This window comes from Acyrthosiphon pisum, chromosome A1 (genome assembly GCF_005508785.2).
Source record: "Acyrthosiphon pisum isolate AL4f chromosome A1, pea_aphid_22Mar2018_4r6ur, whole genome shotgun sequence".
In the NCBI taxonomy this organism is placed as follows: Eukaryota; Metazoa; Arthropoda; class Insecta; order Hemiptera; family Aphididae; genus Acyrthosiphon; species Acyrthosiphon pisum.
Genome location: NC_042494.1, coordinates 19,592,475 through 19,615,265, shown reverse-complemented (window position 1 = coordinate 19,615,265; position 22,791 = coordinate 19,592,475). Strand labels below are relative to the sequence as shown.

Genomic DNA, 22,791 nt, shown 5'->3' with positions numbered 1-22,791 from the left:
CTGTATGTAATAATATCTAATAATAATATAATATTATATATATATATATATATATATATATACTGGCGAAGGCCAAATTCTACGGCACTTTCCCTCCGAATGTCAATGTAAATAAATAAGTAGGTAGGTAGGTATAATGCTATTATATATAATGTATATATATATATTTATATAGAATAATAATATTGTGCGTTGGTTAGTATCCGATAATCACCGGAAACAACTGAATCTATTGGCACCAAATTTTGCACAAATATTCATCGGAACTCGAGGAGTGTAAATAGCTTATTTGTTCAACATATATATAGATTGTTATAAGGTAGCTCAAGCAAGAATTTTGTTCATGTTTTCACGAAAATCGAATATTTTTTTGCTTGTGTATAGGGTCGTTATTGGTTACAGAAAGAAAAGAGACTTATACAGCTTACATGTATAATACAATTTAATGTATGTTTGTATCTTAATATCTTATGTACTCAAAAACAACTTTTTTAATAAAAATTTCAGCGAGGTTGTTAGAAATATCAGTAAAAATTAGAGAGTAGTTTAAAGTTTCGAACCACATTCAAAAATAGATCAATTAATGGCATATGCCAGGGGTGGCCAAACCGCGGCTCGCATCTTAACGTTACATTAGACGTAAATTAATATATATAATAATATGACCTTTTTTTTTTTACATCTTGGCTCTTCCATATTTATTAATATATTTGGTGGCTCGCGAGTCTCTTCTCGCTGGCCACCCCTGGTATATGCATAAATCCAATCTGCGACAGGCGATTGATTATCTTCACAAAACCAAATAAATGCACCGACGTTTGATTTAGACGGGAACTGATATGTACACCTACCAAGATACACCTACTATAGCGCCATACTTTATTTTTGTTTATTTTGATATATACATGTTAATATGCTGCATTTATTATAGGTTGCATAAGACTAAATTATCCATATAATAATCTTTAATGTAAAACTAAATTTTCCCTATTCCATTTTCCTCTATTCCACCATTTTGAAAATCCTAAATACGGCATAGGTACGCCTCCTATGTAGGTTTATATATCTAATCGGAAAAAAATGTTATACGTTGACAATATTTATATAATAAATAATGTGATTATCCTGACAGTCATTATAATATATTATAATTAACCATTTACTTGCACACGCAGGTTATACGCCTGAATGGTTTGAAATGTGTGTAAAAAAAAATAAATGTTGAAAACCATATGAACAAACTTATTGCATTAGTAAGTGTATACCTGCAATGTTTATTTGTCTTAGACGACGTCTTGAGAGGTTTGAGCGATTACAGATGTATCGACTATTCCATTTCACTAAATTCTATATGGTTGCAGTATGTTAATATTATAGCCAAATGGTCCATTACGCACGTTTTTGCGGTTAGGTGAAAACTATCATTGAAAACGAAAAAAACAAAAATACACCCACACGCCCTGACATTTTTTTTTATCTACAATTGGCCTATGCGTCATTGATACTATGACCTTCAGTTTACCAATCTTTAACTGTGTATTTTCCCTTTTGTTTGGTATCCTAATTTCAAATACCGTGTACTCTCAGTAACTCATTTAAAATACTAAAAATTTCGAGTTTTCAAAATCTCAATGTGTTATTGTTATTTGAAGGGGAATCTTATTTGTTCGAGATGTGGACAATTTCGAGTTATCAAGATTCCAGTTACCGAGAGTACGCTGTAAGTAACTATTAATCAAATTTATGCGTTCAAAAATTTAAAATTAATAAAAGCCGAATGATGAATTACTTACCTAAAATATGAATATTGTATATTTCATTTATTAATTTATGTTATGTATGAAGGCTAAGTATGTTTATGATAATATAAAATAGAAATTCTACAGTGAAAACACGATAAACGTTTTTTTAACGATTGGCCTGGTGTTGGGAAAAAATTTTCCTCTTTAATTGTTTGCACACCCGTAAAAAAAAACTGAAATGGCGCCCCAGCGAGGTACGAAATGGATTGCAATTGTTTAAAACGTTTCATTACATTAAATCATTTTACAATATCATAAGATGACGGCAAGATCTGGATTAATATTACGAATGTTTAGTAGTTCCGCTGAGCGTTTTGGTGTGGCGCCAATATCATAACGTAGTCTAAATTTAAACGTCCCCGCGCGGGTTACGGAAATCGTATCATTATAATTTATAATAGTGTTATTATTATACCATAATAGACTCGGTCCGGTATTCTGATCGGAGAGACGCGTCACTTTAATAAGATAATATTATGTCATTTATTTTATATAATAATAATATAATGTATACTACTGCAGTCTACAGTACGTACATCATATTATGCATATTGTTGTCTTATTATATTGTATATACTATGTGTGCAAATATAGACAACGGCATTGTCACACTCGCCACGGTCAGCCACCACGGAAGAGAAAGTGTTACATTTCAATTTCTACGACGATTATAATTACGCCTGCATATTGTTATTAGGCAAAATTATCCTGTGATAACGGCACAGCTGCGGTGTTTAACAAACCGTTGCCGTTGTACCGATACGTGGCGATTATAAAATCTAACTTTATAGTTATTGGTAACTACTATTGCGCCAAATCAAACCGTTTTTCGATTGACTGTTTGATTAAACCCTATGTATACGAATATTACTAGAAAACAATTAGAAATTTAAAAATTGCAACACGAGCTTTGCTTTATACTTTATACTTTGCAGATACGGCTTGCTACAGCGATTACCCAAACCAACTAACCGATGGGCAATGACAGTCGACATCAATAATAATAATTAATAATATGATATAAATTTAGCAACAGTATTTGATAATATTATAGAGGGTGATTTTTTAAGCATGCTCACCCCCATTTTTATGTTTAAATTTACATATTAGGTATTATATTCCAATTCTGATTTTTGGAATTTTTAAGTGTGATTAAAAAAGTTAGATTGTTAGATTATTAGATTGTCAACTTAAGTGTCTTTAACTGAACTCACTTAAAATCACAAAAATCGGAATTTGAATATATATATTCATTAAATATACATATATGTGAATGATGTAAACGTTGTAAATGTAGACATTCCCCGGTTATTGAAGTCAATCCCCAGTTTAGTTTGAGAATAATGTTCAAACACATTTATGTCGTTGTGAACGATCAATGATAAGTGTATAGGTACGCGACAAAGCTTCGTTAGTTAAAAAATATCATGACGGAAGTTGATAAATAAGTAGAAACCTGGCAAGTCATAACGCCGATAAGCCAAGTAATAATATGAAATAGTCTATTAGTTGATTAGTTAGTATTAACCTGTATATTCTAGTGATTGTATATGAGAAGAGTGCCTGTTTTATAATTATTTGTAATAATTTATGTTAATTGTGAACTAAATATAATAAAATATAAATTCAATTATAGTGTTGTAGTTTTATTTAATTATAATATTTAAGTATGGAGAACCAGAATAAATTTAAAGCATCAATCGAAAAAAATATCAACAGTAAAAAGAGAGGTGATAATATATATTATTTTAGTTCTGACGAATACAACAATAAGATTCAAAAAGTAAAAGAATTAAAAATTGGAACACAAAAAAAACTGTAATGAATAATAGACTTATGCATAAATATGATGTTGTGACAATTGGTGGAAAAGAAAAATGAATTAAACCTATAGTTGAAAATTACTCGGATGTTTTATAGTATGCCACAACAGACGAATTGTTTGAAGTACTTAATTCACACGGCACATTTAGCAGTAGCTAGGGCATGGTGGTAGAAATAGGATGATGGCTGTGTTAAAAACAAAATATTGAAATGTGACAACGGAGGTAGTTATGGCATATTTAGGCTTATGCAGTAATTGTCGAGTAAAACGATCGAATCCAAAGAGAGGACTTGTAACAAAACCAATTCTACATTTCGCATTGATTTGATTGACATTCAATCAAAACACTATAATAATTATCGCTACATAGTGAACTACCAAGATCACTTAACTAAACTTGTCATTTTAAAACCTCTAAAGACAAAAAGGGCCGAAGAAATCGCTTTAAATCTAATAGATTATACAACATTTGGTGCTTCCGCTATACACCACTTATAATAATGGTTAGGTTAGGTCGTAAGTTTGTAAATTCTATAATAACAAATTTAAATGAAATGTGGGGAGACATCAAAATTGTGCATGGCAAGCCTGGTCACAACCAGACCCAAGGATAAATTGAACGGGCGAATAGGGATGTTGAAGAAATATTGACCTCTTAGATGGCTGATAATAAATCGGTTATTTGTACATAAATATATGTATACGTATAATTGCTTGAACAATTCCGGAGTGAGGCCAAAATTTCCGTCGATAAACCAGGTATCAAATTTGGCCAATAACAACAAATAGTATCAGTGGCGAACATTAAAATTCTATTATTAGCATTAGGGCCATTGTCATACAGCAAAAATCTTTCATTTTCATATTCCCGATACTCTCCTAGTAAATTAAAAAGATTATGTGTAAAATATATAATTTTTTTGAAAAATGTATTTTTTTTATTGACATAAAATTATGTGAAAAATATCAAGTAATGAGTGTTGTTCGATAAAACAATCACCATGAGAGTACCTAGGTTAAGTTACCTAGGTTTAATATAATTTTAACTTTTAATTATTTTATTCATTAAATATATGTACTTAATTTAAATAAAAATAAATAAAAAATGACTTTTAAAAATGTACAATATTATTTACCTTCAATAATTATTTCGTTTCCACAAGTAGGTTAGGTTAGGTTAGGTTTAGGTGGATAATTACCAGGTCTCGTAAGTTCATGAATTTACATATAAATCTTAAGTTGTATTTAATGATAGATGACATAGAAATCCATTTCAAGGTACCACGGTTAAATATGTGAAGTCTTATTTTGCATTTTTTTACATATTAGAGGTTTTTTGCCTATTTGGCATATTTATGCATATTTCTATTTTATCGGGCATAATATTATACATGATTTTTATATTCCTATTCATATTATTTTATCAATATGCATTTTTTCATGGAAATAAGTACTATGAAAGAATCAACATTTGGCGAAAAAAATCGCGACCGTTTAAAATCTATTTTTTTTAATAGTGACATAAAAAAATAAAATATAATATTATAAAAAAATAAATGGATAATTCATATTATTTCAAAAATTGTTTATGATTTTTTTTAAATAAGCATTTTTAAGTGAATATAGTTTTAGATTTTTAGTGCATATAAATGCATATTTTTTTTAACTTTTTAAGGCATATATCAATGCATATTTTGCCAATTTTTGAGTGCATAAATGCATGCTCATTTAGGCAATTTTTAGAGCATGAACTTACGAGCCCTGATCATTACATATTATGCTCTGTGGTTTCTAATTGTTCTTTTTAGATATTCTAATCTTGGAAATTCAACGAGTATACTTCGGGGAATGTTTGATACTTTGATACCATCTTCGAGAAAATTTGAGCAGGCAAATCGTTTATTAGTTTAACTTTTTGCACCATTAATTTTTTTATTTTAGTCACAGAAATAAGATTTTAATTTCCTTGATGCACATAATCATTATTTACAGAAATCAAAGTTGGCTTAATCATGTTTGAATCAGTTTTTACAAAACATGGACATAGAGCTGTTTTTTGAACACCTCCAACGAAAAAAATTATAACATTCTTTGTGGAAATTGTACAAAAACCCCTTATGCGCAAACTGAGGGTATTTTTGTTAGAATTAATTAAGTCCATTTTTTAATTTTAAACTTGCTTATAAACTGCGAAAAATACATAAAATTCAAATACAAACGTATTATAAACGATACGATACCATACAATGTCATCCAAAAGACTGGCAATTGTCTCATTACCTATATCATGACTGTGTCTGATGTTCGGAAACAGGGAATTTTCTAGTGTATCAATTAATATAGGATCAAAATATAGGGCTTATGAAAATTTTTATAGTAGAAAACAAATACATTTTATACCTACCTATACATTACACACTAAAATAAGCACAAAGTACAACTGTAGAACTACAGTAATTTGGTACATTTTCCACTAAACTTTTTTTTCTATATTATTTATTATTTATTATTTATTATGGTAGATAAAAATATATAATATGTATAAGCATTTTATACATTACACTATTACACTTAGACTAAAATACAAAGCACAACTGTAGAGCTGTACAAGAATAAGATTTTTGGTACCTACATTTTTCACTAAACTTTTTTTCCGATTACCATTTTCGTCTTTCCCTGTAATATAATTATGCATAATTTAAATGGAATGAGCAAATTTCAGTAAAAATCACTATAAATAATATATTAAATTAATATTCCCTTCGAAAATATTATAATATACGTTTAAAATTTTTACCATTAGTACCAACACAAAATATTAATGAAATAAACACGAGAAGTGAAAATATTTCAATAATAAATTAATAAACAGTATTTTTATTATGACGTTGTACAAATAATATTATCAATTATTTTTAAATCCAAATATAAAAACAAATTATACCTACATAGTTAAAACCAATCCTTATACTGTAGTAACTTTAAAATAATACAATTAAAAACAATTATGTATTGTGAGCTCTAAATGTGTGTGTGCTGACTATGTCTGTATATTATCAAAAATTAAAAAAATCAATATTATCATAGTCTGTGGTTATATCAGCAATAGAAAGTTGAGATTATACTAATATACTAACATAATTATTCATAAACAAAATGATAGAAGAATATATTATATGGAAAATACATCTACAAAAAAATTTTAAAACGACAAAAAGTTAACTCAATTTCACGTTGCAATTAAAAGAGATAAACAACACATTCATAATATTTTCTTCTTGTTAAAATGACTTAATATTATTTAACTGTTATGAATCGCTTCATATTTTACAATAATATATTAAATGTTTGTTCTATATATTATATAAATAATAGTATAGTATAACACATTATAAAGTTTATTTCACAATAATCTGAGCATATAAAAGTAATGAATACACATTTATTGTGACCTTGACCAAATAGTATTTTTCCACTGCATTTTAAACATTTCCTATACTAGTACGTATACGTAAACAAAATTGAAGGCTAAAATGTAACTAAAAAAATTCGCTTCACAAATATTCGTCTAATATTTAGTCTTTAAATAAATAGTTTAATATATGTATACATAATATATTATTATTCATTACAAGGTAATGCATCGCTTTAAGCTGATAGTTATGACTTATGGACCACACTACTGCAGTATTACCATAACGATAATGTTCACAGGGTCTTTCATTTTAAGTCAACTCATATGATGTTAAATATATTTTATGTAATAATGGCAAAAATATGTTTTTTTTTAAATATTTTATATTTAGTTAAAGTAAATTTTCATCAGATGTCAATAACATTGAAATTTTAAAATAATGAGAATACCAATATTTAATTATTAGAGACCGGATTTATATGCACAAAAATACCCCAAAATATGCTTCTAAAAATGCTCTAATATTAATTTATTTTTAAATATGCACTTAAAATTGAATCGAAAACATTAAATTTTATTTAAAATTATGTAAAAAATAAGAATTAATTAATTAAGTAATAAAAGAGGTATATAAGGGTTTTATTAGTATAAAAAAGTATATTTTTTGTCATCTTCACTAAGTTCTTCACCATTTAACGTTATTTATCTTCAATCTATAAAATATTAGCCCTGATCGGCTTCCGTCGAACACTTGAACTACTCTATTATAGGAACAACGAATTTATTTATATTAATATTATAATAATATATACATATATATATATCATTTTTTTTTTTTGGCAATAATGACTGGTCGTAATATTATCGATATTATGTGGCTGTGAACGTGAAAATACGACGAAAAACAAATATATGTGCTATAAATAATAATATGCAAAATACAGTTCGTGTTATTTTAATAAGAATGATCTAAATCGGAGACAATTCTCATCAAATTTCAAAAAGCTTATTCCAATACGTATATATGCATTTGCATATAAATCCGGTCCCTATTAATTATTAATTATCAAACAATATATAGATTGCAGTGATAACATTTATTAGAGATATATAGCCATATGGGTAAGATTTAATTAGTGCATTATTATAGTCACCACGAACAAAATCTAAATGTGAATTTTGATTTTTAAACATGTTTTAATAACTTATCGAACACGATAAAGGAATTAGAAAGCTAAACTATCAACCTTTAAAGAACTTGTTCCAAAATATGTTTATATAGATTATGGGTTATAATATAACATTTAAAAACTGCAGTTTTTTTTCTTTTAATACAATTTTAATTTAAATCAAGTTGTAAAACGTTGCTGACCTTCTTCCCGAACAACTTAATTCTTAAATAGTATTTTAACAGAAAAAAAAATATTTTTATTAATACAAATTATTATTATTTATTAATACTATACTAAACATAATTTTAAAGGGAAATATTATATACTACTATACCCACAAACAATCCATGTCATTGTAGTCGCGTCTTACGTAATCCAACCATTTTATCTTTGGCTATACTTTGAATTATCACCCCTCGCTCACATTAGTTACTTGTTAGTTTAATCCAAGCTTGCCAGACGACTTTATTTCATTTATTTATTTATTTAAGAAGATAATGTGTTCCAAAAAACAAGTTGGAGTATTACATTTTTCCCTTGTATTCAAAAAGTTCAATAAAAAATGTAATTATATACCGAAATTAAAACATAAAACAACAAGGAAAGAAGGTATATTAAAAATTTTAGAATTAAATAATATTAATATAATAACCATACTAAACTTACTAAACTCAAATTATAACAATAATAGAACATTTAGATAATTATTTTACATGATTATTTTGTACAAACAACGGGTTAAAACTCATTCAAAGATGTCCACTATTAATAAATAGGGATCAAAATGCTGGAAAATTTCGGAAAAGACCGTTTTTTTCCCAGAGCCTCGGAAAACGTGGAAAAATTAGAGAATATTAAAATAATATATTTCCGAAAAAACCGAAGTTTTTAGAAATTAAAAAATTGTATTTACGCTTAAAAATTAAAATAATCTATCTATGTAAAAAAAAACTATTTCAAAAAATAGATAAAGAAACCTGTAATAGTAATTTCACATTTGCCAATACGGTTGTATCAATGTATTATTGTATTCAAATTTAAAATTAAACTATTAAAAATATTAATACGGATATTTCAATATTTGTTCTTATTTTTTTTCGTATCATACAACAACAATTAGATGATTACAAACAAATGGTAATAAAACATAATTAGATAAGGAAAAATAAAAATAAAAATAAATAAAATAAATATATACTGAGTCTATATGGATATAAATATAAATATAATTAATATTATGATATAAAAATGCATTAATTGGTTAACTAATATAGTTAGAGATATAAATAGAATTTATTGTAGTTTATGGTAACATAGTTTTCAGATTTCGATGTTTGTTTAGTTTTAGGTTTAGATTACCCTTAACCAAAATCTTACTACTTCGATAGCATTTGGATTTGCATACAGGAGATCTTTTTTCGTACATGAAAATGGACAGCTTTGGCAGTTCAGTAGGTGTTCCATGTTTTGTTCCATACCACACTCGCATTTTGTTGAGGTGTCTTGTAGGATGCCCCATTTCTTTAGGTTGTTTTTAGATCTGCCTACACCTACTCTAAGTCTATTAAGGGATCTCCAGGTTGGCCAGTCTAATTCGTATCCTGCTGGCAGAAGTTCCGCTGGTTCGGACTCCAGTTTATTATTTTCTTGAATAGAGAGAGTTTCCACCTTTCTCTTCGTACCTCTTCAGGGTGTTTATTTAGAGGTTTTGTCATTTTTAGAAAACTCTTTCTGGATTTATGTCTGAAATTAGGTGTAGTTTGGCTATGTAGTGGGTGTCGTATGTCGGTTTCTGCTTTGGTTCTTTTCCAGTCTGCTGCGACCTCCCGGCGGATGTTTGGTGGGGCGATACCAGCGAGTTCCTAAATTTTGGGAAGTGGAGTACTCTTAAGGCAACCTGTTACTAGGCGTAGTAATATTTGTTCTAAAAATAATATAGTTACATATCAAATTGGTATTAATGTGGGAGTGTATTTCCCCGAAAATAAATCACCTGTATTTTTAAATGTTATATAATTAATATTACTTGTAAGTTGTAAATAAAATATATAGACACCACACGATTGACATACGAGTAATGACAATATTAATTAATAATTATTAGAAAAATACGTAACAACAGAACATCATTGACGGAAATGCGGGATACGATAATATATTTTTATATTATTATAAATTATTTATTATTATTTTTCAATCTTTCAGGAAAAACCTCAGTTTTTTCGTCAAACCCATTTTTCCGGAAATTTTAAATGAAACCAATTTTTTGCAATTTTTCCGAAAAAACCCTTTTTCGGAAATTTTGATCCCTATTAATAATGGTTACCTATATCAAATTTTGTAAGGACTTAGGTAGGTAAATATGTTATTTTACATTGATTATTAAAACTGAGTAATGAGTAGTGAGAATTAAAACGGGCGCATACAAATTTCGATCAATAGTCTCAACTAACCCCGGAATTGTCACCCATGATTTTTTTTTAAAGGCTATACTCAAATCGCATCCTGATTTCAAAAATATAATTTAATTTAATTGCCTTTTATTTTAGGTAATCTTGTATTTGAATCACCTCTATTGATATAATTAATCAAATTCTAGTTCAAATCATAAACATTGATTTTATTTTTAATTAAAAACAATAATGAGCACTTCATACACGATAGTTAATCTAGAAGAATATATAAGTCCGACCTTACACTATCGGAAAAATTAATAAATTTAATAATAAGTTAAAATCGATTGATTTGATGTAAATATAAGTTCATTAACAATTATAAAAATTTTAATAAATAAAATAGATAAACGCATAATATTTTTTAATATTATGGATATCGATATAATAATCTATAGGTAGTTCACGTACAACTATCAAGTATCAATATATTTACTAATAATCTAGGTATGGGAGGAAATTTGAGTGCCTATTGAAACAAATATTAAAAGACAGTCACAACTATATCATAGATACTAATCACTAGATAGGTAAGAGATATTTAAAGGAATTAAGTAGTTTTGATTGTTTGGACTTAAGAACATATGGCTATAATATTTAATAATAATTATAAGTCTGCAGTCATGATAAATAAAGATATCTACTTAATTCGATTAATATTTAATTATGACAAAATAATTATCAGTAATCTAGCCCTAATTTTAGTGCCTCATATGAAAATAAATAACGTCATTACCATTTATATTACATTTCAATAATATTCAAGAATATATTCCTTGTGGCTTGTACTTATATGTTATAATTATGTGATATAAATTATCCACTTATTATATATAATAATATAGTAGATAAAAGCGTAAGTAGGTAACTATTAATTGTTTAGTTAAAATTTCTAAAGGTTAAATTGTACATTAAATTGAACTAAATTTTTATTATTATTATTATATTTAAAATGTATCAGCAAATTAATGCTCCGACAAGTTTTATAACAACAAATTTTAATATTTAATAATAGTATAGCGTGTGACATTTATGTAATAAGTGGTTTGATAATTAAGTATACAAAACAATCGAGATTTTACAATACAATATAGCAGAGGAATTAAATACAGATAATTTTAATGAGGTTTGTAGATAAGAAATTTAATATTGAAAATAATGACTGTTATGGGAATTTTGTTTAGAATTACGTTTAGTAGAGAGATCAAAAGGTTTAATAATATTTTGAATTCGTTCAACATTTTCGATGTTGAATCTGGAGTACTGGATGTTGGTTGGCGGCTGTTACGCTGGCGTATGACTGACCGGACGAGGGTGAATGGATACATGACGATTTGTGGGGACGTGTTGTGTTTGGATTTTTCATTTTTTGGTTTGTTTGTTGATTCTGTCAGTTTTTTGTAAATTATTCAACCTTTATATGATGCTGTATGTGCACCAGAGCATAGTGCACATTAATTAGCCAAGAGGCTACTATCTTTGGTGCACTTATCAGTTAAGTGATTTTCGCCGCATTTAACACACATAGGCTGTTGACTGCAGTAGTTGCGCGTATGGCCAAAAGGTAGACACATTGGGGCGGGCTATTACATGCGTTTTGCATGTAGTTTTTCAATCACCACTGCGGAGTGAAGCAGTGTATTAATCTTGAAGATTACAGTGTTGTTCTCTTTAAGAGCCAGTTCTACGTGGAACAGTGGTAAGGTGCGATGGTTCTTTTTGATGACCGAGTGTCCAAGTTCGGTCAGGGCGTCTGAAGTATCAGTTATGATTGTACAGTGATGAAGATTTCTGATTACTACTTTGTACTGGCGTTTGCAGTGCGGCCGAAGGTTGTGAAATTTTGCATCGATTTCGCATAAGTAATCAATTATTATATTGTAGGTTATGCGGTTTTTGGGTCAGATTATAAGAAATGATGGTGTGGACTTAAATGAAATATTATTAGTACCTGTGACCTGTGAGTGATATTATTTTCTCATTGAATGTTGAAACATTGGTGACGTTCTTTATGTAGATCGCCGGTGTACGAGTAGGCTTTGGTGTGACTTCAGTTTGAGGTAGTTTCTCACTATCAACTAAGTTATTATTTAGAAAAAATACCTCGGTTTCGATCTCGCTGTCTGCCAGCGCCACATATCGATTTGGTGAGGTTAATGATTTAATTTTTTTTTTTTTTTTGTTGTGAAGTGTTAGAGGGCGAGGACAAATGCCGTTTTATTTTTTTGTCTACCTCGTATTTTTTAATGAACTTATATTTTCAACTGTACTCCGCTACTTGGGTATGACTATAGATCAAACGTCTTATCTACCAATAGTGTTCACATCTATCCAAGTAAACTTCTTTCCTTAAACGATCGTTTCTGTCTCCTTCCTGCTCACTATTTGCAATCTCACTAAATTAGCAACTTAACTAATAAATGCATTTTTCATCAAACGATCAAACCATAATTGGCACATAATGTAACTAATTATGGTGCTCTGCAAAAATGTCAAACACCAATTGTAAATGTATTAAACATAATATAATATCCAGAACTCTTCGAATTATAACCTCAGCCCCTTTTGTATCAAATCATATGTATCAAATCACTCTATACGCAATGATCTTGCTATCTCTCCAGTTCATTTATGATAAAGCTAAAGCGTATAACAAAACAATTCAAATAAAATATACAAAATCACGTAAATTCTCTAAGGACTTGTATCCACGAATATATACCAGGCAATCCTAAAAAAATACTAAAAAGGCAGTAGTGTCGTGATCCACCAACATAATAGTAAATATTACTTATTAGTATCCAATTATATATTGTTTATCAATAAATTAATGTTTGTAATGACGTGTTCTTTATGCATTCCTAAACCGTTCATCCAATCGCGATGAAATTTGGTACAGAGATAGATTAGGCCTTTGAGAAGAAGATAGGCTATATTTTGTCACGGAAAGGGGTAAATTAGAGGTTCAACCCGGGGAGGTGCTCAAATAGAGATTTTGAGATTTACGATAGACATTTTTTTTGTAAATGTTTGCTATTATGTTTGCTGGTATTGAAGTGGCACAGTTATATCTATACATACGAATGGTTGGTTTTTTTTATTCATCAAATTTTAGTACGGCTTGGTTAGGTTAGGATTTTGTATTAATTGATAGTATTAATCTAACGAAGATTGAATTGAGTAAATACGACAAACTTGGCACAGCTTTGATACTTTAGAGTTAAATTATACACTTACGTACGTACCACGTGAGGTCTACGGTAGACCGTCTACCACAGGTATGATAATATTATACTGCTTGCACAATCATAGGCGAATCTCACGGACAACGCCATTCGGGATGGCTAAACATTAAAATATAATATAATTTACACTTAAAAATACATTGCTTCCAGAGTGTGTTACACCCAAAATAGGAATTGAACAATCACTGTTGTTTACCCGGGCGACGCAATAACACAGTAAAATGTAAATATTAAATTTCTATTCTACAATACTATTCATGTCAAAGTTCCTCCAATAAAAAATTCTTCATTCTGCGCATCACGTTTTTTTTTTTTTATCATACACATCATTCCGCTCTCTTAATGTTTGTTAAATTCTTGAACACCAATAAGACAATTACTAATTAGCAATAAGATATTTAAAATTTAAAACAAAAAATATAAGTAGTTTAAAATATATTTATCATTCGAAAAATTAGCAACGCTTACCCATGAACTTAAATATTTAAGTTAATTTAATATACTTATTACAAATTTAAATATCAATCAAATATTAGTATAATATACTGAATCTCTGATAAATAAAACTTATTTAATCTCAGAAAAAATACTTGGTAGCTAACTTTAACAAATATATATATCACTAGACTCGTGTCTTTAATTGTATATATTTTTTTTAACTAAACGAAATAATAAATACAATTTTGAATTATTTTAAATTCTTCAAAAATTTAAATTTAATATTACCTACACATAAGAATCACACTGATTATAATAAAAACATAGAAAAACTAACCCATTAAATGAGTTAGTTAAGCTTTATTTGACCTATTTTAAGATAATACAACATGAGGTAACACAGCTTCTCACGCAATGTTTAGGTCTATTGCAATAGACTGACGTGAGATAATTTTTAAGTAGTTACAGATGGTATTATTAAACAAGTATACTTACTATTCACTGAATTATATTTTGCACGCATAAACAGTGAACTCATACCTGCTATAAATGGTAGGTTCATACAATATCGTTATGGAGTAGGTTGAAATTAAATTCAATAATAGGTAAATCTTATATACGAATTAAATAATGACGACTACGAGCGAAGGAGATAATAAAAATAAATAACGAAAGAGATATTATTTCTAAAGGTATATATTATATACAATGTGTCCCATGAAAAAGTGACCGGCCGGTGTCATATATGTTTGTATAACTTGAGCTATGAAAAAAACCCTTTAAAGGGTGGGTACCTATACATTTTAATTTTTTTAGTTATTAGAAATATTCAACTTTTTTTAAACAAACTGAACCTACCGCAGATTTTCTGATGTATCTTTTAAATTTTTCAACTTTTTACAGTAATTTGTTTTTATTTTAAACCTATTTTACTGTGTTATCAACTTTAACATACACAATAACAACCCCAATAATGTACAAATTATTTTTATTAAATTAAAAAAGTAGAGTTCTGTAAAATAATGAAATAAAAATACTATTTGTAGTAAATACGGCGAGATTTGGAGTTTCACGCGACTTCCTTTTTAAAAATTTGTCAACTTTTTTACTTTTTTAAATAATAAAAATAATTTGTACATTTCTGATTTGATTGTGTATGTTAGTTAATAACACTGTAAAATAGTTTTAAAATAAATATTACTATAAAATGTAGAAAAGTTTAGAAGAAACGTCAGCAAATGTGTGGTAAGTTCAGTTTGTTTAAAAAAAGTTGAATTTCTTTACCAATAAATATACTTATTTATTTACTATTCATACATTAATAATAATTGATTCCATACTTCAATTGTCATATAGGTATATCAAAGAATTAATAAAATACATACCTATTTAAAAACTGATTTATTTATCATACAAAATAAATAATGAAAAAAAATGTAAAATGTAACACTACACAGTATTTCTGCCTACGGTTAACAACAATAATTGTACAGTTTTTATTTTTTACTTCAAGCAAATTAAAAACTAATTCATATTTAAACTTGCATTAATTAGTATACCATTATAATATTTATTAAGACATTTTTTTACATAGTTTGAATATTTTCGTTAGGAAAAAAGTTTCTTATATTGTCAAAATTAACTACGAAAAACGTAGTTGAGAAGCACTTGGCGAGAAAAAAATAATAAACCGTCAATTACACAGCATTTAGCACTATAAGATATAAGAAAACAATCCAGTACAACAATGAGCAAAAATCCACGAAGTCCTTGGCATATTGTTAATTGCTACGTCAATTGCGTGTTAGAGACGATCGTCAAAGTAAGTGAAAGTACATACAAAATACAAATAAATACATATGGGTGTGTCATTTTGCCAATTGACTAAAAGAACTTAATTTTCCCACAAACATAACCGAAAATAAGCAATCAAGGTTTCTCAGTACTCACTAGTCATTACTCAGTAGTTCTCTATTTTTATGTTATGGCATTTCATTATACAAACATTACCTGACTTATGATTTAAGTATAAACAGAATATGAATACCTATGAATCCATTTTATACATTTTCAGATAAACTTATAATCTGCACATTCTAAACAAATAATTCAAACCCAAAATAGTCACATCATTGGTCATAATGCCATTATATTGTATTATATATAATATTTTATTTGTTATATATAGAGCCATAGTGCACGTATCCGGAGTTTTGCTTTAGCAAAGAATTGTTTCCCTTTATTAAACTGTGATTCCCCTATATTGTTGTATATTATCAGTGATATGATAAATCTACATAATAATATTTTGAATGAACATAGAAAAGAGAAACCATGGCCCCATGAGAAGGTTGGCTGACAAGTCTCTCAAAAATTGTCTTCTCTTTAGTTTTTTATATTTTGAAAATCATCATTATCATACAGCTTTTTAGTTTTGAATGTTTTAAGTATTCATCGTCATTAAAGTAAAACATTGAAACACATTGTTTTTAAAAACTGATAATATATCTGGTAATAAGATTACCTCGTACATACCTCTTAATAGCCACGGAATCACATTTTAAACGACAACAGGTAGGTATATTTTTAATTTATATTCTGAAACATAATATTTTTCTGAGAATTGATACACAAAAAAAAAAATCAAGAGGGTAACCGCTCTGCTGTCAGTGTCGAGTGTACCTAGTCATCGATTAGGTCAATGTAATGATTTGTTACATTTAAAAATGATATATAATTTTACACGATGAAAAATGATTCGGAGCAAAGTCAATCTATTTTTTTTATAATCAAATAACCAAGATCTCCAAACAATTATAATAATAATAATATAACAATTTTTACAAATATGCATTCATATAGCGAAGCAAGGAAGCTAGTGGTTTTATAATGGTTTTTTTTTTTTTTATTTTTTTTTTTTTAAATCTTGTATACAAAATTTCTACCAGAAGAAGGGCTTCGATTTTAACATAATATAGTACCTATCTTATCTTTTAGCGAATTGGATCAAGATGGTACTTTAGAGGTCATTTTTCGATTTCCTCAATAATTATTCCATGCCACGAGAAAAACCACCAACAAATTACAAAGACCGCTAAAAATGGGATTTTTATTTCTAACGCTATGTTTATCACCATAGAAACGAATATAAAATAATAATATTATATAATTAATTAATTAAACTTACAAGCTATCATGAATAAAACCAATATAAAATATCCTAACTGACAAACCGTCTCCGCTCAGAATCGTTTTTCTTATATAATGATAATATTATTATATCATTGAGTTCAAGTTTAATACAATCCATTATACATTGACCCAGTTGTAACCTACTGTACAGCAGAGCGACATCCACTTGCCCACTATTTTTCTGTTTTCTCCGATTATTTTCAAAAATACTAAGGAATAATTTTTACCCACCAACAGAATCCAATTTGTAAACAGAAACCTCCCTCAAAGTTGATGATAGGAGCATTTTATTTACTAGAAAAAGTGTCTTCAAGTATAAAAATAAAAAAACACATCATTGTAAAATAAATTAATTTTACTCGGACAGCGGACAGCGATGTTAGCTCCACTCAGAATATAAAATCAAAAATCGAACGAGTAATTTAGTTATAAATTACGAAAAAAATAACGGGTAATTAGTTATATACAATGGCTTAAAGTGGCGCGGTCCATACACTCAACTGCGGAAATGCTCTGAGTATACGTATCGGCCGGTGTTGCTAGCTTCCGACCACCCGGAATTTTTAGCTACAAATCCTTACCACGCATACAAATGTGTTTCAACTAACCGTTCCAACAAGGGTTCCAACCGTTCCTCCCCTCACAATATACCTCAACTTTGAATAAATGTCTTATCGTAAACCTCAATAATTGAGTCACAGACCACAGTTGTTACAAAGAAACATATAAATGTATTATTGTTTAGATTTTAGGTCTATGAAAAACATAAATTGTAAGAATAAAGCTCATAATATTTAGTACATACAATTTAATACAATGCTCCTGATATATTGTTATTTTGTACTATAGCACTTTTTAAAAATATTAAAAATACATAGGCAACATTTTTTTTTTTATAAGCATTTTAAGTTCAAATTTTGACAACATTTAACAAATTTAAAATTCATTAATTATTTTGTAGTTAAAATAAGGTTCCATGTAAATAGGTTATATATAAATTACTTTATTCAAAATAATATCATCAAATACCTATAATTAGTAATATCATAGGCTGACTGGCTATCTTCGCTCAGAATCGTTTTTCTTATACATTGATGTTATATCGCTAAATTCAAATTTAACACAATCCATTATAGTGACCCACTTGTAACCTACCGTACACCAGAGGGAACCCACTTGCCCACCTTTTTTTTTAGTAAGTTTATGTTAAAACGAGTTATATAAATTTGAATTTTTGAAGATCACCACCTACTTATAATAACTCATAATAAAATAAAATTATAAAAATCTGGCACATTTTCTCTAATATTAATTATTATTAAATTGTATAGTAAGAGTCCGGTACGTACATTCACAATGTTATACTCGTGTGCAAGCAGCGACAAAGCATGCGGGACGTCTTATTAACGCGTCTGTGCTCTGTTGTCTAGACTCTGGACATATCTCTAGACATATTATAAACACTGAACACACTTCTGAATATTTCATATTTATATTTTCATACTATGTACTAATATTTTTTAATTTTATACTTTATAGAATTGTATATTCAGTTAATAAGATCGTACATTAGGTATTAAGATTCTAGACTTGGTTTACTTCCAGATTCATCTTGAAATATATTTTAAAAGATTTTAAGTCTTTAATAGGTGCAAATATTAATTTAATTATTGCTTATTAAGATTTAAGAATATTAAATAGACATTTTAGGTAAAATGTTAAATTTTATCATAACAAATGTTTGTATTTATTATTTGTTTTAATACCTACCTACATGATATTCATAAAGGCTTATACATTCATACAACTATCTATATATATATATATATATATATATTATATTATACAATTAACTTCAAATTAATTAATCATTAACAGTTAAAATACTAATAAAAAGAATCTGCAGTGTTAAAAAAATATCTCTGATTATCAAAAAAAAAAAACAATATTTCGTATGGCTACGGTGACAAATGTTTTTAATGAAGACACGTCTGCTGAACGTCAACATACTATGAAAAAAACAATTGGTAATAAACTACTCATTATAATATACCTAGGCCTAACACAACCTTTTTCATCCATCCATTAACAGAAATGTGTTTTTAGAATTATTTAAATTTATTAAAAGTATACCTATATTATATAATATGTATTATTTATATACTTTTACGGCCAATAGATATTATATTTAAAATTAACTTTAGTTAGATTTTTATCTCGATTTTTATTTACACTAACACAAGATAAGATACTCCAAAAATAATTAAATATCACTACTTCAAAATCAAAGATGATAAAATAATATGTTATTTTGATTACACGTCTTGTAAATGATAGTTCCCATAATAATTACTCATTTAAAACTAGGAATTTTCAATTATCTACCTAATACTATAAAAAACTAGGTACTTAAGATAAGAATATAAAATTAATTTCCTGTTAAAATATTTGAAAAATACGTTTTACTATTTATTAATTGTCGAGTTAATTGTGCTAATAAAATATAATTTAAGGTAGGTACTTATAAATAAAATCTATTTACTTTAACTTCGACTGATTTTTAAAATAAATAATATTTATTTTAGTTATTGAGTACTTTGATTATTTACGAGTGCTGCAGTAAATGGAGGATAATACATTTTATTGTACTATATAATTTCTGTATTCTAATACCTTACTGTTATGAGCTATATATATACAATATACAATATATATATAATGATTTAAGATGTGCATATTATGCAATAATATTATTGACGTCTAAAATAATGTCAATTTGTAATGGTGTCTATAGTAAACAAAAACAATGAGTCATACACAGGGTGCATAATATATTATGTAAAATTACATGCTGGCCACCCCTTCATTAATCTCAAACTCTACAATATGACTACATGTGGGCATGTGGCAGTACACTTTATTTAGTCTACCACAAAAATAATAAAGCCTTATTTCAGTATTTTTTTCATTTATTATGACACATTATGATATAGATTTTATAATATAACAATATTTTACAAAAAATAATCATAACATATTAGTCATTGTTAAGACAATGACAAATTTTAACCGAAAGATAAATTTTATAGTCTACATACCTATTCGCAACTTTTTCATTGCAACATAAATTATAAAACTATAAATCAATAAAACTTGCATAATTTTTAATTTAGGTACACAATAAATTATGACTAGGAAGTGTGAAGGTACAACACTAGATAAAAACTAATTTTTTATTTACTCATTCTATTAAATGTAGGAACCAATAATTATTGTTTTTGAATAATAACCAACAAGTTATGAAACTGAACGTATGTTATACTCGGTATTAGGTATACATTGTAATACAAGTTACATATTATCTGCATTGACGCATTGTTTATCATCATTATAAATTCTGATAATATAGCTTATGCATTTTACAGGGTATTTAATTATTCTCTCTATTTAAATCGTCAGACTCCATTTTATCAGATATAGGTAATAAAAATGTTCAATAGCTCAGATATTTTATTTTTCATATTTTCAGCATAGTTAATTAATAAACTTTCCTTGTTATTACTTAATACAAATTATTAATGAAATAATTTCCAAATTAGCCCGACGTTAAATATAGGTACGTTTACAATTAAACACATTTAAAACCTTATTTAACATGCATAAATATATATGATATACGTATTTAAATTATGTATTCAGGTGGAAATCTATGTTAGTAGAACGATGTCTACTGTCGATTCCTCAATACCCGAATAATATAACAGGTATTAAGTATAAACAATTAAACGTAGCTTACTTAGGTATAATGGAATAGTGCATACTGCATTAATAAAAACAGCGTAATACTATTATTAATGTTCACGTTTTCAAACACCTGCCTATACGGCTATTGTAAATGTATATCTACAATACTTGATACATCTAGATAGTTGTTAATTCATATTATAACTATTATTATGACAACTCTAGTCGTTGAAATATTATTTCGGTAAGAATTGTCAGCTGTGAGCCCGAAATGCAACAATTCGTACAGAACGTCATAATACAACAATAATAAAATTGATAAGTTATCAACGCTTTATCTACACTTAAATATAGAGAGCTTTGTGGCGTGTCATGATTATCGACCGTCGCGAGTGCAATGTATATAAAAGACTATGTTTTGCAGTTTTCAGTGTTTGCACGCACATCGAAAAATCATCGCACATTTTTAACTCTTACTATTTAAATATAGCTATATCGACTATTAAACTACTTATAGGTGTTAATATAACTCGCGTTATTTACAGAAATATATTATTATTACAGGAATTATTAGGATGCCATTGTTAACGTCATGCAACGATAATAACACTATAACAGCAATAACTCGCTTACCGGAGTGTCGTACTCGTCCTGCTGATATATGTCCTCGTTGGAGGACCGTTGGTGCGAAAACGACTGTTTTCTACCCGATTTCCTGTCCGACGACTTTGGCGAACTCATAGCGGGTCGCACATAACCGTCGGTCGTCGTCCTATGATAATAATATGTAAACGATTATGTGGTATACATGAACAACAAAATAATTCCTGTCGACTTCGAAACGCGTTGATTTAATATATTGTGTAACGAACAGTTGTCGCTGATAATTCTATAGTTAAAAAATTCGAATAATTTAAAAACGACAATAACAAATAAAGATAAACGCAACCGTATCCAATAAAATAAAATATGTAAACAATTCGAGTGTATAAAATGTGTGGTGGCCCACGAGTAAAAAAAATTAACGGTAAGTAGGTACTGTTTAAAACGTTTTAAAAATTATTATTGCAGTCCAATGTGTTCAATTATAATGAACAGCCGCGGTTTCGACCGGGTGGCGGTCGCTAGCACAAACGTCAATACGGCGCGACGACGACTGACTGCCCGCCGTCGCACGAGCGGCGGCGGCGGCGCGTGCGTATGATCAGCTGTTCACGACTGCCGCTATCCCTCCGCGGGCAGCAGCGGCGATGGCGCATCGGTGGCTTCCCGGCGGCGCGACGTCGCCCATCGATTTAATTGATATTAATAATAATAATAATAATAATAGTAATAAATACTTGGTACGAAAATAAAAACCACATCTGACACGAGCGCCACCACAACTTCACGAACTCGTTTCGCGAAACCGGAAAGTGGCGGAAACGATACTGCGTACAATATTGCAGGTGTGAAACGTTTGTACCATGCACTCGTCGAGCGTACATTATAGGTATATTATAATA

The 22,791-nt window shown here is 28.3% G+C and overlaps 1 protein-coding gene across 2 annotated transcripts in view; it reads right to left on the bottom strand.

Moving 5' to 3' along the window:
- Window positions 1–22,501, bottom strand: part of LOC100163711 — a 42,655-nt gene extending 20,154 nt beyond the window's left edge. For both annotated transcript variants that reach the window (XM_003245107.3, XM_001945458.4), the window contains exon 1: window positions 21,920–22,501. In XM_003245107.3, the coding sequence (XP_003245155.1) occupies window positions 21,920–22,027 (108 nt within the window). In that variant the 5' untranslated portion in view covers window positions 22,028–22,501. The remainder of the gene's footprint in view (window positions 1–21,919) is intronic.
- Window positions 22,502–22,791: the final 290 nt, after the last annotated feature.